Source organism: Schistocerca piceifrons, chromosome 2, assembly GCF_021461385.2.
Source record: "Schistocerca piceifrons isolate TAMUIC-IGC-003096 chromosome 2, iqSchPice1.1, whole genome shotgun sequence".
NCBI classification, from domain to species: domain Eukaryota; kingdom Metazoa; phylum Arthropoda; class Insecta; order Orthoptera; family Acrididae; genus Schistocerca; species Schistocerca piceifrons.
This window is the reverse complement of record NC_060139.1, coordinates 1,060,810,198-1,060,833,847: the sequence shown is the minus strand read 5'-3', so window position 1 is coordinate 1,060,833,847 and position 23,650 is coordinate 1,060,810,198. Positions and strand designations below refer to the sequence as shown.

General features: G+C 39.9%; 1 protein-coding gene across 1 annotated transcript in view; it reads right to left on the bottom strand.

Moving 5' to 3' along the window:
• The window catches only part of LOC124776121 (MFS-type transporter SLC18B1-like), a 307,140-nt gene that overhangs the window by 168,011 nt on the left and 115,479 nt on the right, over positions 1–23,650 (bottom strand). Inside the window, exon 3 of the mRNA XM_047250961.1 lies at positions 18,638–18,711. Coding sequence (XP_047106917.1) covers positions 18,638–18,711 — 74 coding nt within the window. The remainder of the gene's footprint in view (positions 1–18,637; positions 18,712–23,650) is intronic.

The window sequence follows — 23,650 nt, the reverse complement described above, 5'->3', positions numbered from 1 at the left end:
ATACATGGTTGCCTCCAGTCATGGATGCTAGCAGCAACAGTGGGCAGAAATTGTACACACTTTGCTGGAATGTGCTGATGCTTTTGCACACTGAACTGTCTTGACTGCTGCAGCAGTGGAGGCACATACTCAGCATCCAGCAATGGCATGGTTCACTGGCTGCAGCTAGGCCAGTGTTGTCTGCATGCCTAGGGGTAGGAGTGCATAACTAGGGTGCAGTCACTGACACCATAGACAATAACAAGTGAGCACCAACTGGATCTGCGTTGAGTGTCTGATGGTAGGTTGAGTCACACTGTGGCCTGTGATAGGAGTAATGCTTACAGCATTGAAGTAAGCTGATAATAATGGAAGGGAGGAAGTGACCGTGGCATGCCTCTCATGATTACTATTGTTAACCACTCGATGGATCTATTGTTTAGGCCAACAGGTGGTGTGCTGGGTGATGTTGCCCACAACTTCCCATGAGTCTTGATACAAATTGCAGCACTGTGGCTTGCAGTGGGCAAGACTTGCTGTTCCATCAGAGATTGGAGATGGGCTTGATGAGCAGAACTGACATAGCTAAAGCAAGAAAATATTGCATTGAAATGTGAAAAGTGCTGTTTATGTGAAAAAACTCCAGTATTACATGGTCCTGCTTTAGTAAATATGCTGTAGTGGGCTGTGAATGAGGGTGTGAGCTGAACCATAGCTGATGTGGATTTAGGTGTGCCACTACATGATAATGGTTGCTGTTTTGAGACCATAAAGCCTGGTATAGATCTGGGGGAAGTACGTGTGTCACTGAATTTTGGATCATACAAGAGTGGAATAGGAGACAGAAATTTTGTTGTAGACATTGTCGAGAATGCGCAGGAGCTACTGATCATGTTAGGTGCACTTCTGAATGTTGTGGATAGGACACGAGGTAATTACCAATTGTGGTGGCACCACCTTCTCCAGATTGGGAGGAAGGAAGAGGAGGAGGAGGAGAATAAATGCTTGTAAGACTGATGATCAAGCCAAAAACACTCAGTCCTATCAGAAATTTGTGCCTGAGGATTAGGGTAAATTTAACAATACTTGCAATGTTATAGGTAATGACAGTAAGAAGAAATTGCAACTAACTGTTCTTAAATGCACAAACTCAGTGTGACAATGCTTCAGCTGAAGTAGACAGTTGCAAGTATTACATCACTGCATGGGGCTACTGTCATGAAGGTAGAACCACCTAATCTGCATATGGCATCACTAAGATTCAATGCACACAGTAAGTGTCAAAAAGCACCAGGAAGTTGGTTTTGAAATGAAACAGTATAAGATAGCTTCGCAATAGTGTGACTAACTGTAAGACAAGAGAATAATTGGAGCTACAGGTCAGTATGTTGTATATGTTAGTACTGTAAGAAATTTGTGTATACGCATAGTTTTAAGGATGTCTGACTCGAGGAAACATAAGGGAAACTTCAGTTTCAGAGACAAAGTTCCAGATGATATACTGAAACAGTGGGGTAAAAAGCCACCTGATAGATGAAGGTAGATGCCAAACATAAGAAATAAGTAAGTGGAACCATTTGCTGTGGAATGATAACCTGAGGAGGAAGATTTTTGTGGTATATTTTACTGGTTCTTTACTTTGTGATTTAATGGCATAACATCTGTGTGTTGAAATGAGAGAAGTCAATTGATTTATCAACAGTGGATAAGTTAAATTAACTGAGAATAAGAATAGTGGATTACTAATTAAGGAGATTGTAAAGTTGAATGTGCATGGGTTATGGTTATGAGAAGAGATTAAGCTGGCAAGTAAGTAATGAGTTAGGAAATGTAAATAATAGTAATGCAAGTTGTTCAGTGAGCTGAATTCTGAACAGTAAGTTGTGATTAAGTAGAAGAACTTTGGGTTTGAGCTCAACTGGAGCATAGAGGAAAACTAAAATGTACAATGTAAACTTCTTAGGAAATGTTTCTTAAAACTGTTTACAAACACCTATAGTCAGATCAGCATCCATTAAAGGAAAGGGGACTGAAACACCCTGAAATAATAGGTTTGGCAACTGAGTAAAATTTTAGAAGTCTCCTCCTAGTAACACAACGAGTGAGTACAGCAGGTCAGTATGCAGCAATCAAGTGGAATGCAAACAAAGAATGACTGCTAATGTTGCAAGTAATATGGCCACAAGACAGAGTTAATTGTTACACCACATAAGAGCTGAGTGTCCAAAATCCCAATGCAGCAGAATGACATCATAGAGAGAGGTGGGTGCCATCACTGTGTTGACCATGCAGAGTGGAGTAAGAATGAAAAACAAGGACACAAGAATAACTATTCAGCACACTGACTCCACAAAATACATCTGTCAGCACTCCTGAAAGGCAAAGTTGAGACACCTCTTAGCTGCAACTAGAGTGAACAGAGAAACTAGCCAGACAAGTAAACTCCACAAGGTGATGTCATGAACATCTCACAGAGGTAAAGCATTTGGACCAGCCCTGTATAAATATTACTCCTGTTCCAGTGGAAGTATGCTAGTCTGCAGCCATCCAGCCTGAAGGAGGGACCTATGTTGGCTTATCCTCTGCTCGTTGAGACCATCTTCTATCTCTGATGGAACGGCAAGTCTTGCCTCAATGACATTGCAACTGAAAGTCACAGTGCTGCTGTCTAGATCAAGACTGGTGGGGAGCTGTGGGAGACATCAATCACTAGGTCTTCTGGTTGCCAAACTTGCAGGTCCACAGAGTGATTAACAATCATCGTCACTAGTAGTAGCTTTATTCATTCATAGATATATTCTTACAAGGAGATAGGACATGTCAAAGTTTAGACCAATTTAAATAATCTAATTCAGATACACATACATTTACAGACTTCCAGTTAAGGGACAAGCATTTGATTTACTCCAGGTATACAATACTTTTTTTACAAATATTTATTTAATAATGTAATGCCAGACTGTTCACTCATATCTCACTATCAGTCACTGCACATACTATATACACAATTTTTCATAAAAACACACACACACACACACACACACACACACACACACACACACACACACGTACATGAGATCTTTGGGCCATTTTCTATACCGAAACTTCCCATTTGCTATCCTGAAAACTGAGTCAGCATCCCTCTATAATGAGTGACATGTTGAGCTCAGAAAGAGGAAGAGGTGTTAGTATTGTGCTATGCTTAGCTTGGGGATAAGTATTTCTAGAAAAGGGAAAAAAACACAGTGTGAAGGTGTTATGTGGAATTCTGGATGTTTTACAATCATAATAATAATAATTATTATTATTATTATTAATTATTTATTTATTTGTATAACTTTTTTTCCAAACCCCTACTCTGTTTTATCTAAGTAATCCTTCAATGTATAAAATTTATTGCTTAACAGGTACTTTTTAGCTGCCTTTTTAAATAAGTGTATTTTTGTAATTTCTTTAATCACTTTTGGTAATTTATTGTGCAGTTTTATTCGTTGGTAGAAAATGCTGTTTTGAGTTTTATGTTTATTTTTTCTTGGTAAATGTAAGTTGAGTCTAGCTCCTGTTCCATGGTCACAGACAGAGCTGTTTCTGCCTTAATTACCAATGTTATTTTTGATGTGTACAACTGACTGGTAAATGTATTCACATGGAGCAGTTAAAATCCACAGTGTTTTGAACAGATCTTTACAATGAGCTCTACTAGTATTTTTGTTTATTATTCTTACGGCTCTTTTCTGGAGTTTGAAAATTGTGTTCATATTTTGTGCATTTGTTCCCCAACAAAAAATGCCATAGCTAAGAATTGAGTGTATACATGAAAAATATGTAACTAAAAGACAGTGCATGTTACAAACTGATAGGATTCTAAGGGCATAACATGCTGATGACATTCTGTTTGCAAGTACCTTTGTGTGTTCACACCACTTCAACTGAGATTCAATATTCAATTCCTAGAAATTTTGCATTTGTTACATAGTCTATAGAGGTGCCATCTACATTCAATTTAAAATTTTCATTTTTCCTCTTCAAACTGAAATTCATGGCATTAGTTTTCTTTATGTTCAATGTCACTTTATTGCTTATTGACCAATCATAAACTTCCTTTGAAGTTTCATTTGCTTTCTCTGCAAGAAGTTCTGCTTTTTTCTCAGTGACTATAATATTGCTGTCATCAGCGAAGAGAATTTTTTCACCATTAGTAACTCTACTAGGAAAGTCATTGATGTATATCAAGAATAGTATTGGTGCTAATATGTTACTTTGTGGAACCCCCATATTAATGTATTTTGATTCTGTTAAGTGTTTTACTAAATGTTTAGATCTATTGAAGTATGTGTTATCTCTACTCTTTGTACCTTATCTGTTAGGTATGATTGAAACCAATCATTAGCTACCCCTCTTACTCCTAATGCTTCCAATTTATTTAATAGAATCTCATGGTCGACTGTATCAAAGGCCTTAGAAAGATCCAAAATATGCCTGTGAAATGCTCATCTTTATCAAGAGCATCAAGTACAACTTTTGTGAATTCTACTATGGCTGACTCCATATTTTTGCTACTTCGGAAACCAACCTGTGATTCGCTTAAAAGATTGTATTTATTCAGGTAATTCATTAATCTGTCTTTTATAATTGCTTCTATTATTTTTGAGAACAATGGCAGCAGGGAAATGGGCCAGTAATTTTTTATGTCTTCTGCATTACCTTCCTTAAGCAAAGGTACACATCTTGCCTGTTTTAAGTGCTCTGAAGGATTCATTTACCATATTTGTTAAGGAGCCTGGTATAATCCCTATGCATTGTTTCAGTACACACACTGGTATCTCATCTAAGCCTACTGACTTTTTATTTTTTAGCTTTTGAACAGTTTTATTGATTTCATTCTCTGTGGTTGGAAGTAACATCATTGTATTTAGTGCAAACATTATTTACAGGTGCTATATTTGTTTTTGGGATTTTTTTTGTAACTTCTCTGCAATACTTGAAAAATGCTCATTTACATAGTTTGCTAAGTGTTGTGGATCATTTATTACTGTATCCCCCTCCCTTACCAGTATCTTATTCTGCATTTGTTTGTCTCTTCCTGATTCCTTTTTTATAACATCCCAGACTGCTTTACTTTTATTCCCTGCATTATATATTATTTTGTCATTAAATGACTTTTTTGCAGCAATCAGCACCTTCCTATAGATCTTTTTGTATCTATAATAGAAATTTAAGAATTCTGGATCATCATGACCCTTTTTCACGGAACTGATGTATTTAAGTGTTTGGGAGGACTTCTTAATACCTGTTGTTATCCATCTGTTTTAGTCAGATGTTGATACAGACATACAAACTTTTGGAAATGCCTTTTCAAAGTTCAATTTAAATATAATGTGGAGAATTTAGAGAATTTCATATTCACATTGTTTCCATATACACTTCATCCCAGCTTTGTTTTGCTAGTTCTTTTAAAAAATCTTTTATTTTGATTTCTGATAGATGTAGTTTGTATGCTTGTAGTTTAGGGAACGATTCGATGCCTGATTTTACTGTTGTTATGACCAATAGGGACATGCCAAAACTTTGAACGATATTTATGAGGGTGCTGCTGGATTCATTTATGATATTAGTGTTGATGTTAATGTCCCCACACAGAATTATGTTGACCTTTGTACCTGAGACTTTATCTAGACCTTCTGTTAATTAATTGAAAAAAGTGTCCACACTATCACTGGGAGATCTACACACATACAAAATGTGTAATTTCTTGGTGATATCAAGCCCTGTTAATTCAATAGCTGATCTTTCAAAGTGTTTGTCTTCACTTACTGTACTGAGGTCATGTCTTGATTTGAACTGCATTCCTTTTTTGATATAAATGCATGATCCTCCACCCCTTGAAGCAGTTCTGCATTAAGAGTTTGCCCTTTCATACAATGATAACACTACATGTTGGATTTTCGTGTTTCTACACCAGTGTTCAGTAACACAAACTACTGTGCAGTTCAAAGATTGGAGCTCAAATTCTAATAGTTGTATTTTATTTTTTACTGATTGCATGTTTTGATGGAGTATTGTTATGTCTGTGAAATGCCCCATGTTACTCTTTCCAATGGTTTGTTTTTCTTTGTGACATCTGGTATGTGTGATATTTGAAGTGTTAAAATCTGTCTTGTGAGTGATTGTTTCAGTATTTTTTTAAAGTGCTGGAGTTACTCTTTAGGCAGGGGAACCTGTTGTCTGGATTTAACCTAAAAAAAGACCTACTTTTCATACCCATGACAACACGTATTTGATCATGTGAGGGCTGAGATCCACCCCCTATACTTTTTGAATCAGCTGTACCAATCTTCCCTTCCCAGTCTTGCTTAGGTGTAGGCCATGCCTAGTGAAACCCCTTCTGTTGATGGTCCCGATGGGCACCAGAAAAAAATGAGCAAAGTCGGCTGTCCTCAGAGCCATCCCTAACCCCACACTGATTCACCTCACAGCTCCATCAAGGTGCAGTCAATCATGTTGCCAGAACAGCTCAACAAACTGTACATTGGTGCCATGAGTCAGGGAAGCTATCTTATACACGTTACCACCTATGTCATATGCCCCATCCTTGTCCAAACTGTTTTCCACCCCACCCATTATCACTACATGCTCCTCTTTCGTAAAGTTCTTAAATAAAGACCCTAAGTCCTCTATCACATGACTTAGTCCTGCATTTGGCTTGAAGATACTGGTGGCCCGGTACGCTGCCCCTAAACTTTCCTGTAAGTGAGGACCTACGCCTCATCCATTGCTACTACCTAGCAGCAGCACTACTTCTTCCTAACACCTTGTACATTCCTACGGTTCTTGGCCTCTAAGTGTGTTGCACACTTCCTGCACCTCACTCTACCTGAGGCTCTTCTCCACTTAACTCTGGCAGTGGTCGATATCTGTTTTTGGGGTTGATGATAAAACTGTCAGCTCGTGTTCTCTTTCTTCCTATCCTCCTACCAGCTGCCAGTTCCCAACCACCCTCCTCCCCCCTATCACTCTTGATTTGCATCAGTTCATTCCTCCAACTGAGCCTGAAGGGCACAAATTTTCCTTTCCTGTTCCCCAATCAAAATAATATTCCTACTCCATACTCTGCAGTTCCAGGAGAGAGCCTATCCCAACATTCCCTCCCCCCCCCCCCCCCCCCCAGTGAAAATATTTCCTACAAGACTGGCAAAAAATCCCTCTACTCACTACCCTATAACAGCTCCCACATTTCTCACTCATGGTCAGTTTCGAAAGAATAATTAAGTTTAAAGAATGTTTTAAATTTGTCAAGGACGCAAGACTGGCTGAGTGAAAACAAAAAACGACACAAAGGTCTTATGTGCACTTGTCATTATTGTGCTGATTTACAGATACAATGACAGAAGAATGAATTAATAATTGCTTTGATTTTGGAGAATTTACATTATCAAATGTGTTTGGTCAGGTTTTTAAACATTTATAAGGCCTAGATCACATCTATCTAGTAAACAATATGGGATGTGTTAGTTAAATATGATTTTGAAATGTTTAATTACACTTTTATTGTAACAATAGGCACTGATGAAAATAGCAGCTGTCTTTTTTCAACAAATTTCACACTATCAAGAAAACTTGAATAGAATTTTTTGTGTTTATGTCACGCAAAATTTTGAGTTATGTCATGATTATCAGGACTTTAGATAGCACTACGTTTTTTCAAGGAAAAGCTCTGCTGGGTGCTAATATTCAGTTGTGTGACAAGAATGGACACTACAGCAAGTATACAAAACAAAGAAAATTTGAATTTGACATTATTTCCTCTTAAATAAGTTCTTTTAGCAGATGAAGAAAATATCTCTGATCTCACTTGGCGGCCATCTTCGAACTAGGGGCATGCTGTGGCTGCCACCTGCTTCCTGTTCCTGACAAGTACTTTGATGCTGTGGGCCTTACTCCTGTCAGATGCCACAGCGTGACTCAGCCCCATTTCACACATTCTGTGCAGAGCCAGTGGACACTTACTGTGGCACTGTCTATGACATCAATGAGTGTGTTCTGGTCAGCCCTCCCCCCAAGCTGTTAGCACCTGAGGCAGTTTGGACAACACCATCTGAGCTGAAGCCAGTGACCTGTGACATTGCCAGACATTGACTCTGTGACTACATTGCTGTATTGACCGAGACAGCAGGGCGCGTGTGACTGTCAGTGCATTCTGGCTTGGTGCGCACCACTTCTGCCCACTTTTGCTGTGAACAGAGACAACCATGTATTGTGGAACAACGAATGTTTGTTTGTTGATGATGTTTTATTTGTGCCAACTGGCATACAAAATGCATCAACACACTCCACACTGTACCATTACAACACACAACAATAGAGAGCAACCTCTGCCCTCTACATTATGAAAATTTTCCCTTTTTCACCGTCACATGGAATGGCCCATTAGTCCTATTTGGAATGAATCACACAGATGATGATGACAATGATGACATTGGAGGAGGAGGAGGAGGAGGAGATTAGTGATTAATGTCTCATCGACATTGAGGTTATTAGAGCCTGAACACAAGCTCGTATTATGGAAGGATGGGGAAGGAAATCTGCTGTGCCCTTTCAAAGGAACCATTCCTGCATTTGCCTGAATTGGTTAGGGAAATCATGGAAAACCTAAATGAGGATGGACTGGACGTGGGTTTGTACCGTCATCTTCCTGATTGTGAGTCGACTGTGTTAACCAATGTGCCAGCTCACTAAGTGATGGCGTTGAATGTGGGCCACTTAACAGCAAGTGTGGCGAAGCTAGCTGGGATATTTTTACTTCCCCTCTTGTTTTGCCATCTGCTTCCTTAGAATTCATTTTTTTCATTTTTGAATTAATTACCATTAATATACACGAGTAGAATCTGCATTTCCACAAAAGAGAAAGGTTGGCCCTCAGTTTTAAAGAATATAACACCAGATCTAATTTTTTGCCTAGTTTTATGTATGTAATTGATTTTCTAATTTATTTTGACTATTATTAGTTAGTATCTTTCATTATAGGGCAAAATCAGTAATTGTTTCGCAACTTAAATTCTATTGTTGACTTATAAACAAATATAAATTCTGTACTAATGATAAACATTTGGAGGAACAACTAATAGTATCCTTAAAGGATCTATCTGGCTCTATTTGAAAATATTTTAGCAAAGCCATCCCTTAATTAATTCCAAAGTAATTAACAGTTTTGTCAAAAGTATTGTTTACATAACAATATAAGTTAATTTCATGATTTAAACAAATAATACAGCCTAAACCTCATAATACAAGAAACTGTTAAAAAGAACCAATGTTTTGATGTATTCAGTTAATTTAATGGGTTAAGTTTTAATTTTAATTTCTGTAAATTTAACTTCGAACAATGTGTAGTCTCAGTACCTATTATTGTGAGGATATGTAAGGGCCAGATTTTCGGTCCTGAGATAATCAGTTCACAGCCGATATGTACCCTTCTGTTCTTCAAGAACTGTGAACTTCGTGGTTAGGTTTTTACTATTCATAGATGTTCAATAATAAATTATTGCTGCAGTATGTGAATGTTCACCTGCAACCTACCCTGTCGGCTCCATCATTTAAAGTAGTCAGTGTTGTACTTCCACTCCTCATTTTTCAGCCACTGCAGCAACGCAGTACGTCGACACCGAGGACAATCAATGAAGAAATAAAAGGAGGCGAACTATCACACATGGACATTGGCATCCTTGTGAAGTGTTAGCAAACCATTCACTGGGGGTGGGAACAAAGGCAGTCTCCCCAGGCGGAGTTGCTTATAATGCACGAGAGCCCATCTAGCAATTATAAAAAAACAGTCGTTATGATGCCCTGAACCATTACATTGAAAACCAATTCATACAAATGCTAAACTGCCCTGACAAACTGTCCATCTGGAGAATGCTGCCTTCCCCTCTCTTACATTTTAGGTATGAAGCCCAACAGTTCACAAAATTCCAAAATCCTTGTGATACTGGTGTCAAAAGGGTTGCCCTACTGTCAATAAATAAAACACATGTAGCCGAAACATGCTGAAACAATAGTGGCACGCGGCAAACTTCCCATTAGAGGAGCAAACAATGTATTAGTGGACACTGTCCTATGCAAAGTCTAGTGAGCAGCACTTCCTTTCCATTAGGGTGGTTTGTGTAGATGAGTGACCAGTTTGTTTGTTGCCACTTCCAGCCATTTGATTTCTCACTGACACATGATTCTTATGTCAGACAATGAGGTCACACCTAGCAAGGAGATGGTACACAAATGTGCAGCAGCATCCCAAAAAGTTTCTTTGGCTACGTCACCACCTTACATCCTGACATGTCCATGTACCCAGCAAAAGACCACCTCCTTGTCCCGGTGTTGGATCCATTGTAAAGTGCCATGGATGATCTAAATCAATTGGTCAACTGGGTACAAGCAGTGGATCATTTGTAGCGCACTAAGCGAGTCAGAGTAGACAAGACACTTCATACTGTGTTGGCTTTGAAGTCGTCCAGTACCGTCAAAATGCCAAATAACTCTGTATCATAACCTGATATGCGTTTCAAAAAGTGTACTTGGAAAACCCAATCGGGGAGAACAGCTGAACAACCAGGTGCATTCACTTGCTGAGAGCCATTCATATAAACGACAAAACTGTGGTATCTACTCAAAATCAAAGAAAATAGATATGCAAAAATGTACCATGAACCATGGACCTTGCCGATGGTGGGGAGGCTTGTGTGCCTCAGCGATACAGATGGCCGTACCGTAGGTGCAACCGCAACAGAGAGGTATCTGTTGAGAGGCCAGACAAACGTGTGGTTCCTGAAGAGGGGCAGCAGCCTTTTCAGTAGTTACAGGCGCAACAGTCTGGATGATTGACTGATCTGGCCTTGTAACACTAACCAAAACGGCCTTGCTGTGCTGGTACTGCGAACGGCTGAAAGCAAGGGGAAACTACAGCCATAATTTTTCCCGAGGGCATGCAGCTTTACTGTATGGTTACATGATGATGCCGTCCTCTTGGGTAAAATATTCCGGAGGTAAAATAGTCCCCCATTCAGATCACCAGGCAGCGTCTACTCAAGAGGACGGCATTATCAGGAGAAAGAAAACTGGCGTTCTGCGGATCGGAGCATGGAATGTCAGATCCCATAATCGGGCAGGTAGGTTAGAAAACTTAAAAAGAGAAATGGATAGGTTAAAGTTAGATATAGTGGGAATTAGTGAAGTTCGGTAGCATGAGGAACAAGACTTTGGTCAGGTGAATACAGGGTTATAAATACAAAATCAAATAGGGGTAATGCAGGAGTAGGTTAATTAATGAATAAAACAATAGGAATGTGGGTAAGCTACTACAAACAGCATAGTGAACGCATTATTGTGGCCAAGATAGACACAAATCCCACACCTACTACAGTAGTACTAGTTTATATGCCAACTAGCTCTGCAGATGACGAAGAAATTGATGAAATGTATGATGAGATAAAAGAAATTATTTCAGGTAGTGAAGGGAGACGAAAATTTAATAGTCATGGGTGACTGGAATTCAAGAGTAGGAAATGGGAGAGAAGGAAACATAGTACGTGAATATGGATTGGGGGAAAGAAATGAAAGAGGAAGCCGTCTGGTAGAATTTTGCACAGAGCACAACTTAATCATAGCTAACACTTGGTTCAAGAATCATAAAAGAAGGTTGTACACATGGAAGAATCCTGGAAATACTAGAAGGTATCAGATAGATTATATAATGGTAAGACAGAGATTTAGGAACCAGGTTTTAAATTGTAAGACATTTCCAGGGGCAGATGTGGACTCTGACCACAATCTATTGGTTATGAACTGTAGATTAAAACTGAAGAAACTGCAAAAAGGTGGGAATTTAAGGAGATGGGACCTGGACAAACTGATAAAACCAGAGGTTGTAAAGAGTTTCAGGGAGAGCATAAGGGGAAAAAATACAGTAGAAGAAGAATGGCTACATCTGAGGGATGAAGTAGTGAAGGCGGCAGAGGATCAAGTAGGTAAAACGACGAGGGCTAGTAGAAATCCTTGGGTAACAGAAGAAATATTGAATTTAATTGATGAAAGGAGAAAATATGAAAATGCAGTAAATGAAGCAGGCAAAAAGGAATACAAATGTCTCAAAAATGAGATTGACAGGAAGTGCAAAATGGCTAAGCACGGATGGCTACAGGACAAACAAGGCCGCGGGAGCAGACAACATTCCTTTAGAACTACTGATGGCCTTGGGAGAGCCAGTCCTGACAAAACTCTACCATTTGATGAGCAAGATGTATGAGACAGGCAAAATACCCTCAGACTTCAAGAAGAATATAATAATTCCAATCCCAAAGAAAGCAGGTGTTGACAGATGTGAAAATTACCGAACTATCAGTTTAATAAGCCACAGCTGCAAAATACTAACGCGAATTCTTTACAGAATAATGGAAAAACTAGTAGAAGCCAACCTTGGGGAAGATCAGTTTGGATTCCGTAGAAATATTGGAACACGTGAGGCAATACTGACCCGACGACTTATCTTAGAAGAAAGATTAAGGAAAGGCAAACCTACGTTTCTAGCATTTGTAGACTTAGAGAAGCTTTTGACAATGTTGAGGGAGCAAAAGGCTATTTACAATTTGTACAGAAACCAGATGGCAGTTGTAAGAGTCGAGGGACATGAAAGGGAAGCAGCGGTTGGGAAGGGAGTGAGACAGGGTTGTAGCCTCTCTCCAATGTTATTCAATCTGTGTATTGAGCAAGCAGTAAAGGAAACAAAAGAAAAATTCAGAGTAGGTATTAAAATCCATGGAGAAGAAATAAAAACCTTGAGGTTCGCCAATGACACTGTAATTCTATCAGAGACAGCAAAGGACTTGGAAGAGCAGTTGAACGGAATGGACAGTGTCTCGAAAGGAGGATATAAGATGAACATCAACAAAAGCAAAACGAGGATAATGGAATGTAGTCGAATTAAGTCAGGTGATGCTGAGGGAGTTAGATTAGGAAATGAGACACTTAAATTAGTAAAGGCGTTTTGCTATTGGGGAGCAAAACAACTGATGATTGCCGAAGTAGAGAGGATATAAAATGTAGACTGGCAATGGCAAGGAAAGTGTTTCTGAAGAAGAGAAATTTGTTAACATTGAGTATAGATTTAAGTGTCAGGAAGTCGTTTCTGAAAGTATTTGTGCGGAGTGTAGCCGTGTATGGAAGTGAAACATGGACGATAAATGCTACAGAAGAATGCTGAAGATTAGATGGGTAGATCACATAACTAATGAGGAGGTATTGAATAGAATTGGGGAGAAGAGGAGTTTGTGGCACAACTTGACAAGAAGAAGGGACCGGTTGGTAGGACATGTTCTGAGGCATCAAGGGATCACAAATGCAGCATTGGAGGCCAGCGTGGAGAGTAAAAACCGTAGAGGGAGACCAAGAGATGAATACACTAAGCAGATTCAGAAGGATGTAGGTTGCAGTAAGTACTGGGAGATGAAGAAGCTTGCAAAGGATAGAGTAGCTTGGAGAGCTGCATCAAACCAGTCTCAGGACTGAAGACCACAACAACAACAACAACAAAAATGTAGTGTGGGGTACAAGTTTTCTTGTATTGCATAAAGCTTAAAATTGCTTTAGGCCATCCTGAAGCACTTGGTTGCACGGGGCCAATGAACAGTCTTTCTCAAAGTTGGTCTACACTGCTGCACTCAGTGCTAATGAATCACACAGTGCTAAGATTTTCAGGGCTTCTCTAGCCAGGAGAAGGACAGCGTCTAACACCTTCGGATAGGAAGTACGTACTGATCCATAAACCACACTGCCATAATCCAATCAACACCTGAAAAAAATCCTATAAAACTAAAGTCAGAACCTGTCACTTTCCCAAGACTTTCTGATGGGACATTATGAAATATTCAATTATTTGATGCTCTTTGTTTGAAGGTCTCAAGTTCGGAAGCCAGATTAAGAGACACAATATCATCACAGTGAAGTGTCATCCTCAGCTAGTCTGGGGCCTCCTCACTTAGTACTGGATCCTGAAACTTTGTAAGTAGACGTTCACATGATATTTGGTGAATATCTTCATATTTTCGAATATTCTAGGCTAGTTCACCCAAGGTTTTTAAAAGCAATCTCCTTCGCTCCCCACCAGTCTTGGTTTAGACAGCAGCACTGTGGCTTGCAGTGGCAATGTCATTGAGGCAGGACTTGCTGTTACATCAGAGATAGAAGATGGTCTCAACGAGCAGCATCCTAACAATGAATGAAAGTCTGTCGCCTGATTTACCTACAGATGAGGCAATTTAATCATTGAATTTCATATCTCCACCCGCCTTACCTGCAACTGAGTTTATGCGATTGTTCCACGACATTTCCCAAAAATGTCGTACACTCAAAGTTGACTACTTCCAAATAGTGTAATGATACAATATTACATTTGTGGTTTTATGAAGTGTGCCACTTTGTATTTCTGAACATTAAAAATAAGTTGTCAATCTTTGTGCCACTTTGAAATCTTGTCAACAACTGACATTATTTATGAAGCTTTTTTTATGATTGTTCTTCATTATAGGTGTAAACGTCTGATGTTACTATTATATTGTCTGCTAGGCCATTAATATACAACATGAACAGTAAGGATCTCAAAACCCATTCCTGTGACACACCTGAATTTATTTCTACATCTGTTGATGACTCTCCATCCAAGACAGCATGCTGCTTCCATCCAAACAAGAAGTTATCAGTCCAGTCACAAAATTTGTCTTATAACACATTTCATGCTAATTTTGTTAATAGGCATTGGTTTGGAACTATTGCTAAGGCTTTTTGGAAATCAATAAATAGTGTATCTACCTGACGGCCTCATTCCATGGTTTTCAGGACATCACGCGAGAGAATGATGAGATGTGTTTTGCTTGACAATGCTTTTTGAAATCCATTTTGTATATTTACTTCCCTCATTGAAAGGGACATGGAAATAAACATTTGCTATGTCATATTTAGAAAAGTACTGGCCAACTGCAAGCTTGATCATCAGCTGTCCTGGTCAAGGAATCAGATAAGTGGCAATTTTGGACTATTTTTTAACTTTAGCTTTGAAGTGGCCACAGAGAGCCAAATTTTATGTATCACCAGCAGAAGCCTGGTATGTTGGCTGGTTGCAGTTGGTCTAATTACATTTTGTTCTTGGAGGCACTCTAACTTTACCTTAAAGACTTCAAAGACAGGGAACACAATGGAATGAGCTCTAAAAAAAAAACTGCACAAGATAGGTCTTTCCCCTGTCATATAAGCCCCAAAGCAATATGGAGCTTGCACAGTTTCTCCAGTTCACCGAACTACTACAACTGAAAGAAAAAGTCACAGGAAAAGAAAATTCACCAAAGACCATTCATTGGATTACAGTGGATGGAGTGATGAAGAATGGGATCACATTTTTAGATAATGCTATAACAAATAGTTGCCCTCCACAGAGGTACTGACAGAATGTATTAAGACATGTTCTCCATCTACATCTACATCTACATCTACATCCATACTCCGCAAGCCACCTGACGGTGTGTGGCGGAGGGTACCTTGAGTACCTCTATCGGTTCTCCCTTCTATTCCAGTCTCGTATTGTTCGTGGAAAGAAGGATTGTCGGTATGCCTCTGTGTGGGCTCTAATCTCTCTGATTTTATCCTCATGGTCTCTTCGCAAGATATACGTAGGAGGAGCAATATACTGCTTGACTCTTCGGTGAAGGTATGTTCTCGAAACTTTAACAAAAGCCCGTACCGAGCTACTAAGCGTCTCTCCTGCAGAGTTTTCCACTGGAGTTTATCTATCATCTCCATAACGCTTTCGCGATTACTAAATGATCCTGTAATGAAGCGCGCTGCTCTCCGTTGGATCTTCTCTCTCTCTTCTATCAACCCTATCTGGTACGGATCCCACACTGCTGAGCAGTATTCAAGCAGTGGGCGAACAAGCGTACTGTAACCTACTTCCTTTGTTTTCAGATTGCATTTCCTTAGGATTCTTCCAATGAATCTCAGTCTGGCATCTGCTTTACCGACGATCAACTTTATATGATCATTCCATTTTAAATCACTCCTAATGCGTACTCCCAGATAATTTATGGAATTAACTGCTTCCAGTTGCTGACCTGCTATTTTGTAGCTAAATGATAAGGGATCTATCTTTCTATGTATTCGCAGCACATTACACGTGTCTACATTGAGATTCAATTGCCATTCCCTGCACCATGCGTCAATTCGCTGCAGATCCTCCTGCATTTCAGTACAATTTTCCATTGTTACAACCTCTTGATACACCACAGCATCATCTGCAAAAAGCCTCAGTGAACTTCCGATGTCGTCCACCAGGTCATTTATTTATATTGTGAATAGCAACGGTCCTATGACACTCCCCTGCGGCACACCTGAAATAACTCTTACTTTGGAAGACTTCTCTCCATTGAGAATGACATGCTGCGTTCTGTTATCTAGGAACTCCTCAATCCAATCACACAATTGGTCTGATAGTCAATATGCTCCTACTTTGTTCATTAAATGACTGTGGGGAACTGTATCGAACGCCTTGCGGAAGTCAAGAAACACGGCATCTACCAGTGAACCTGTGTCTACGGCCCTCTGAGTCTCGTGGACGAATAGCACGAGCTGGGTTTCACATGACCGTCTTTTTCGAAACCCATGCTGATTCCTACAGAGTAGATTTCTAGTCTCCAGAAAAGTCATTATACTCGAACATAATACGTGTTCCAAAATTCTACAACTGATCAACGTTAGAGATATAGGTCTATAGTTCTGCACATCTGTTCGACGTCCCTTCTTGTAAACGGGGATGACCTGTGCCCTTTTCCAATCCTTTGGAATGCTACGCTCTTCTAGAGACCTACGGTACACCGCTGCAAGAAGGGGAGCAAGTTCCTTCGCGTACTCTGTGTAAAATTGAACGGGTATCCCATCAGGTCCAGAGGCCATTCTCTTTTGAGCGATTTTAATTGTTTCTCTATCCCTCTGTCGTCTATTTCGATATCTACCATTTTATCATCTGTGCGACAATCTAGATTCAGTGGCAGGCAGATGAGGAAAAAAATGTGGAATTTGTCTTATGCTTTATCCAGGCACCACATGGTACAGTCACTTGAGTTTTATGATCGATCTACTGCCTAATCCGTTTTACAGTGTTATGGTGTCTTGCGTACAGCTCATCCACAATAAGTTAACGATTCATGCACTGGCTGTAAGGAATGGCAGGAGGCTCTCCTTGCCCCACATTAGGAGTGTTGGGGGGAGATAAGCATTGGGGAGAAGGCAGTGTTGCCGGGAGAAGGCAGTGTTGCCGGGAGAAGGCAGTGTTGCCGGGAGAAGGCAGTGTTGCCGGGAGAAGGCAGTGTTGCCACCATTACCCTTAATGATGTGTACAGTAATACTTCAGGTCTATGAGCAACTTAATGTTGGCAGTGCTCAGAGAGAAATGAATATCTTTCAACTAATGCCAATTTTCTCCACTTCTGGCAGTACCAGCAAGATCATCAAATTATCGTGAACAAGCTGTGCATTAACAACATTATCTTTTTGTGAAACAAATTTTGAACTGTTTGTGGAACCACATATGCTTGTGCAAAGGCCAATACTTTCTCTGAAATGGATTTGGCAACTTTATAGGTTATGTATCCACATCTCGGTCCTGGGGAACACCAATCACAACATTTGAAATTAGTGGTTCTTCATAAAAACAACGGCATTTATCATTTTCTGAGTCAATTTTGCAATTTTACTATGACTTTTGAGGTCTGCAGTCAGGATCTATATGATTAGTATATTGTTCTCAACATAACTGGAATTACTAGTCAGATGCCACTACTTGTGTTTGTTTCAAAAAATGCTCACAAAACTGCTATAGACTTGAGGACCCTCAAGTTTCCTGGGTCACGCCTCATAATGAAATGTGAAATGTGTTTTATTCATCTCATAACATAAACAGTTTCAGAACATATGGCTGCCAGTGTGGGCCAAAACAGTAGAACAGAAGGAAATATAAGGCACAATCATAGAAAAATCACGGCTACACAAAGCTTGGGAGATAACATCTCCATTATGTTATAAGCACTGGCATTTTCAAGTGGTAGCATGTCTACAGTGTACTAAGAGTACCATGATTTGAGTGCAAAGTGCCACCTGCATTGGACAACATGCTGATGACAGGGGTCACTGCTAATTGTCACAGGTTATGGCCACTGACACACCACAGTGCAGCAGACCACTTGCTGGATGACAAAGGTTGGTGAGAGGTCATTTGTTTGTCTTTTTCACCTAACACTATTTTTTATTATTTTAAAACTAAGAAATTTCAAAACAATATTTATGCACATGTTAATTTAAATTTCAAAAATAGGATAACATGAAGAAGTACTCTCATACCTTCTGACATAAAAGGTGTAATAACATTCATATTGGAAGAAAAGTTGCTCCTATCAGTTGGTAACTGTCCCTAACTATTTCATTCCTGTTGGGTGATTCTGTTAGGTAAATAGCAAGACTTGATGTGAAGGATTGTATCCTCTCCATTTTATCAGTTACTGTGACCTTAAAAGTTCAACTTAATATTTTGACTACGCGCTAATAGAAAAAATTTTGCTTTCAAACTTACCCAAAGAGGAAGTTGCAACTGCCTGCTACAAACATTCCAGTCATGAACAAAAACTTTGCACCAGTGAGAGGCAACTAAAATAGAGCAAAACATCATAATCAGTGAAATGACTTTTGGTTTCACGAGTTATTTAATAATCCATTCTCTAGAAAGATCCTCAAAAATCACAATTGTTATCATGCACTAATGACATTTCTTGGGATTAAAATACACTGTGGCAGAAATAAATCTCATTTAATTTGCAGATATACAGCTCTATCCACTAGTACTGACTTTGTGACAAGTGCAGCCAAAGTAATAATCTCAGCATTCCTCAAATGGAATATTGAATGTCACAAAAAAATTAAGACAGGATGGCTGGAACAATATTTGCATCCAGTTCTTCCCACAGCGTGAATTCAGCATTTTACTGCCATGCTACTTCAACAAGTTTTGTATCACTTAAAACACATACAAAAGCCTCTTTATTGCAGAAATGAGAATTTAATAAACATTGTTAAGGAATAGAAAGTATTTTCTCATCCGAGTTTCTGAGATAAGGATTATTTGGCAAGGCTGACAGCACACAGTAAAACATTTCATTATAGCATATACCTTCTGCGGGACAAAAATTAATGGAATAGAAGGAGTAGAGTGTACAAAAAGCTGGTAACAGGTTTGTTACGACAATGGTCAAGAACAACATTTATTGAGGTAGGATGGCACCAATCAGACTAGCAGATGAAAATTTCCCTGAGCACTGTGATGTTAAAACTGAGGATAATTGTAACACAATTGTCTGGAAAAGTATCAGTGCAAACAGTGCACACTGCAGTTTCATGAAAACTGCTGCAAAATAAACATAAAACTGATAACTGGTGTCATGTTACAAGTGTATAGTTAGAACAAGTGAAATGAAGAATTTAAATATTATGAGAAACAAGAATACAAAAATGAAAGTGTTGCTAAGTGATATCAAAGCTGTACATGGCGACCCCAGGAAAAGAAAGTTTTTATATAAACTGTCTTTTTCATCCATCATGTTTCCACTTATATGATAACAACTGACCTGTCCACTCCAGAATAGACTGAATCATCTTCAGCAAAGTCACCCTGCAACTCAAGATTGTGCCACAGCGTCATCTAACAGAAGGCTCTCACAGCAGCACCTGCTGAATGGAGCTCTCCTCTGTTCTGAGTTGTCAAACAGAGCAGATGACCAATGGCTTAGTACTCAAACTTTAACTTTTCACTTTGCTCCTTCTCTGAGATGGGATTAAGGCCACTGGAGTTATCTTCTCTCACCCCCTAGAAATCCTCAATATGTAATCCCCATTGGAAAACAAATCTATACAGCTTCTTTTTCCTAAAGAAGTATTTCATTTACAAGTTCAGACCATTCTTAAATCCTGAATATATGGCTGCCCACGAATGAGGCATACAATCTGGTGTCAGGTGTGGGATTCCAAATTACTTCTGCTTCTGGTTTTGATGTGCCACAAACAATTTCTGAATTGATGAGCAGATGCATTAAACTGCCACATAGGCACATCTGGCCACATGCTTTGCCTATCACAGGCAGTCTGGGCTACCTGTCATAATCAACACAGCACCTCCGCTGCTGCTGCTGTTCAAAGCTACCAGTGCAGGTATGACAGCCCAGTGTCACAACACCAGGCACTGGCTCCAACATCACTACTTCTGCTGCCGCCCTATTGCTGCCTATCACTTCCATGCCATTAATAAAACTGCATACAATAAAACTGAAATACAGGTAGTAGTCAACAGCCTAAAGTTGCAAGGAAAGATCAGCTAGTTCCTATGCAGATTCCATGTAAGGCTGAGAAATATTATCAATTGATGTCCTTGTACAAGGACAAGAGAATAAATATTGACAAAAGTATAGTATTAGCTGCTACAGAGACAAGTTTTTCACCATATGCCAAAATTTTAGAGAGGATTGAGAAGGCTTTGTTGATCTGATAAGAGCTGTCTCATGGCACAAGTGTCAACAGTGGAGGGAAGGGGGGAGAGAATTAATGAGCTGAACATGGTTCTTCTTAGTGAAGCAGTAGTTCAGTGTAGACTCATTTGCTTTCTTCAACGAAGTGGAAACTCATTGTCTGAATATTTCACTTGAAGCATTGATACCCATGTAGGTGCTGGATGAAGTGTAGTTCTCCAAGCATACTACAAGAGGTCATACAAATTTCATTTCTACGTGATGAAAGCTACCAATTCATCCATTTCCATCCTTCTGCCCCAGAAGGTAAGCCCCATTAGATGTGCATTCATTGCTTTACACTCACTGTGGATGGCCAGACCATAAGACAGCAGAGTGTTTGGATCAGATATGAGAGAGTGATCTGTCAGACTTTATGACATCTCTCAAACCAAAGATGTTACTGAGTAGCTTGAGTGGAAAGAGCTCATATAGGAATGGGAATATATGTATTGCAAAAAGGAGTGGTTACGCCAGTGCCCCTCCTCCCACTTCCACAAAGTGAATCCAGTATGAGAGAAAGAGAGACACTCCAGTGACTAACACAACTTTGCAAGGTAAAGGCAGACAGTCTTCCTTGATCACTAATACAATATCAAAAGGATAGATTGCTACTCACCACATAGAAAGACACACACACACACACACACACACACACACACACACACACACACACGGCCACTGTCTTCAGTGTTAGAATGCTACAGCACCTGTAGACAGTGACCATGTGTGTGTTAGTTGTACTTGTAACCATACATGTCTGTTTTCTATTTCAGTAGATGGACTTCGTCAAAAAGCTTAATATTGTGGCAGTCCTTTTCATTGCGCCTGTCTGCAACTCAAGACCACCTCCATGTCATGAGTAGCAATCTATCCTTTCCACACTGTTGTTATTTCATTTGGGACATACCCATTGTTTGATTTTATCATTGATATAGGAACAAGATTGTCCCTGGGATTTACTCCCACAGGCCCAACACTTAATCCCTGTTTCTGACTGTAATCCAACTTCACACCAGACTCTTTTACAATTCCAAATACAGCAATCTCTTGCACTTACCCAATTACTCTGTGAACTATATACCTCATTCGCCAATTTCCACTCCACCAGACTTACCTCCTCCTACAAAAACCTGTAGTTATCTGCCCTCATGTTTCCTCGGATAGCATTACCTGCCAAGCCAACTTCAAACTGCAAAAACATGCCAGACTTCACCTCAGAAAGCTAAACTACCTGAATAATGATGTTTCCCTTCATGTCCCTTTGCAGCTCTCTAAACAGTAACATCATGAAGCACCACTTCTCTCCTACAAACTGAGCTTGGCCGAGCTTTTGAACATTCCCCAAGTCTTCAGTATTGCCTCCAATGATAGCTCATGATCACAAGAATCAGTAACCACTGTCCAGTGTACTCAACCTCTCATCTAAAGTGCTCTCCCCTCCTGAATTAACTATATAATCCAAATGTCTCGCTTTCAGCCCTAAACCTACGATCAATCATGCTGCTTTTGTGAAGGACCTTCTTTACCTCACATGTAATGTCAACTGGAAATATCACTTTGCAACCGAGCCCCACAACCTTTCCAACAGCAAACCTGACATTGAGCCCTGCCTTGAAAAGTTCTGACCATGGTCCCAGCTTGATCTGCCGCCACTACCTCAAAATCATTCCTCACAAGCCTTCCAAGAATTCCTCAGATCCAGCATTGCTTCATAACCTTTCCTCAGGTCACTACAACATGACCCTAATCTGTCCTCTGCAGAACTTCAGGCTCTTCATTCCCTAAAAGCTGATGACTCCATCATTATTCTCCCAGCAGATGAAGGGTCTACCACTGTGATACTTGACCAAAAGGAGTATGTTACTGAAAGTCTACACCACCTGTCTGACACCTCTACATACAGTGTCTGCCATCAAGATCCCATTCCTGTGACTAACTTACAGCCCTCCTTAAAACCTCAGGCCCCTCACAAGGACTAATACCTCAATCTATTGAACTTCTCACCCCACCCACAGCACGCACTCCCATCTTTTTCCTTCTTCCTAAGAGTCACAAACCCACTCATTCTGGCCACCCTGTAGTTGCTAGCTTCAAAGCACCCTCCGAACGTAAAAACTTCCCTCCTATATCAAAGATACCAACCATTTCTGAAATCATCTGAAATCTGTGCCTGTCCCACTCCCACAACATCCCTCTCCCACCTTACACCTTGCTTGTCACTGCTAATGCCACCTCCCTCTATACAAACATTCCCCATGTATATGATCTGTGTGTTGTTGAGCATTTCCTCAGTCAGTGACCACCTGATTCCAAACCTATGACATCCTTTTTGCTCACCTTGATCAACTTTATACTAACCAACAACTGCTTTATCTTTGAGGGGAAGACATATGTACAGACCAGGGGAACAGCCATGGGAACCAGGAAGGCTCCTTCCTATGCCAACCTTTTCGTGGGTCATTAGGAACCGGCTTTCCTGGGATCCATAAGCCTTCAGCCCCTGGTTTGGTTTAGACACATTGATTACATCTTTGCCATATAGACTCCTGGTGATTCCGACCTGTTGAAATTCCTGGACTCTCTGAATACATTCTCCCAGTTAAATTTCACATGGTCCTATTCCAAAACCCATGCCACTTTTCTTGATGTTGGTCTCATCCTCATCAAAGGCAGCTTCACACTTCTGTCCACATTAAACCTACCAACAAACAACATTACTCAGATTTTGTTAGTTCCCATCCTATCCATGTCAAGCATTCCCTCCCATACAGCTTTGGCATTAAATGAAAACCTATTTCTTTAGATGCAGACTCTTTACAGCAATACATCACCACTCTCACCCCAGCCTTCACTGGATGTAATTACCCCACCTGCCTAGTTCAAAAGCAAATTTCCGGGCTATCACATCCAATCCCAGTACTGCTGGTCCCTCCAAAAAACAACGTAGGAGTACACTACTTGTCACTCAGTATTATCCTGGTCTTGAATATGTTAATCAGTTATTCACCACACAGCGGAGATGCTAAGCC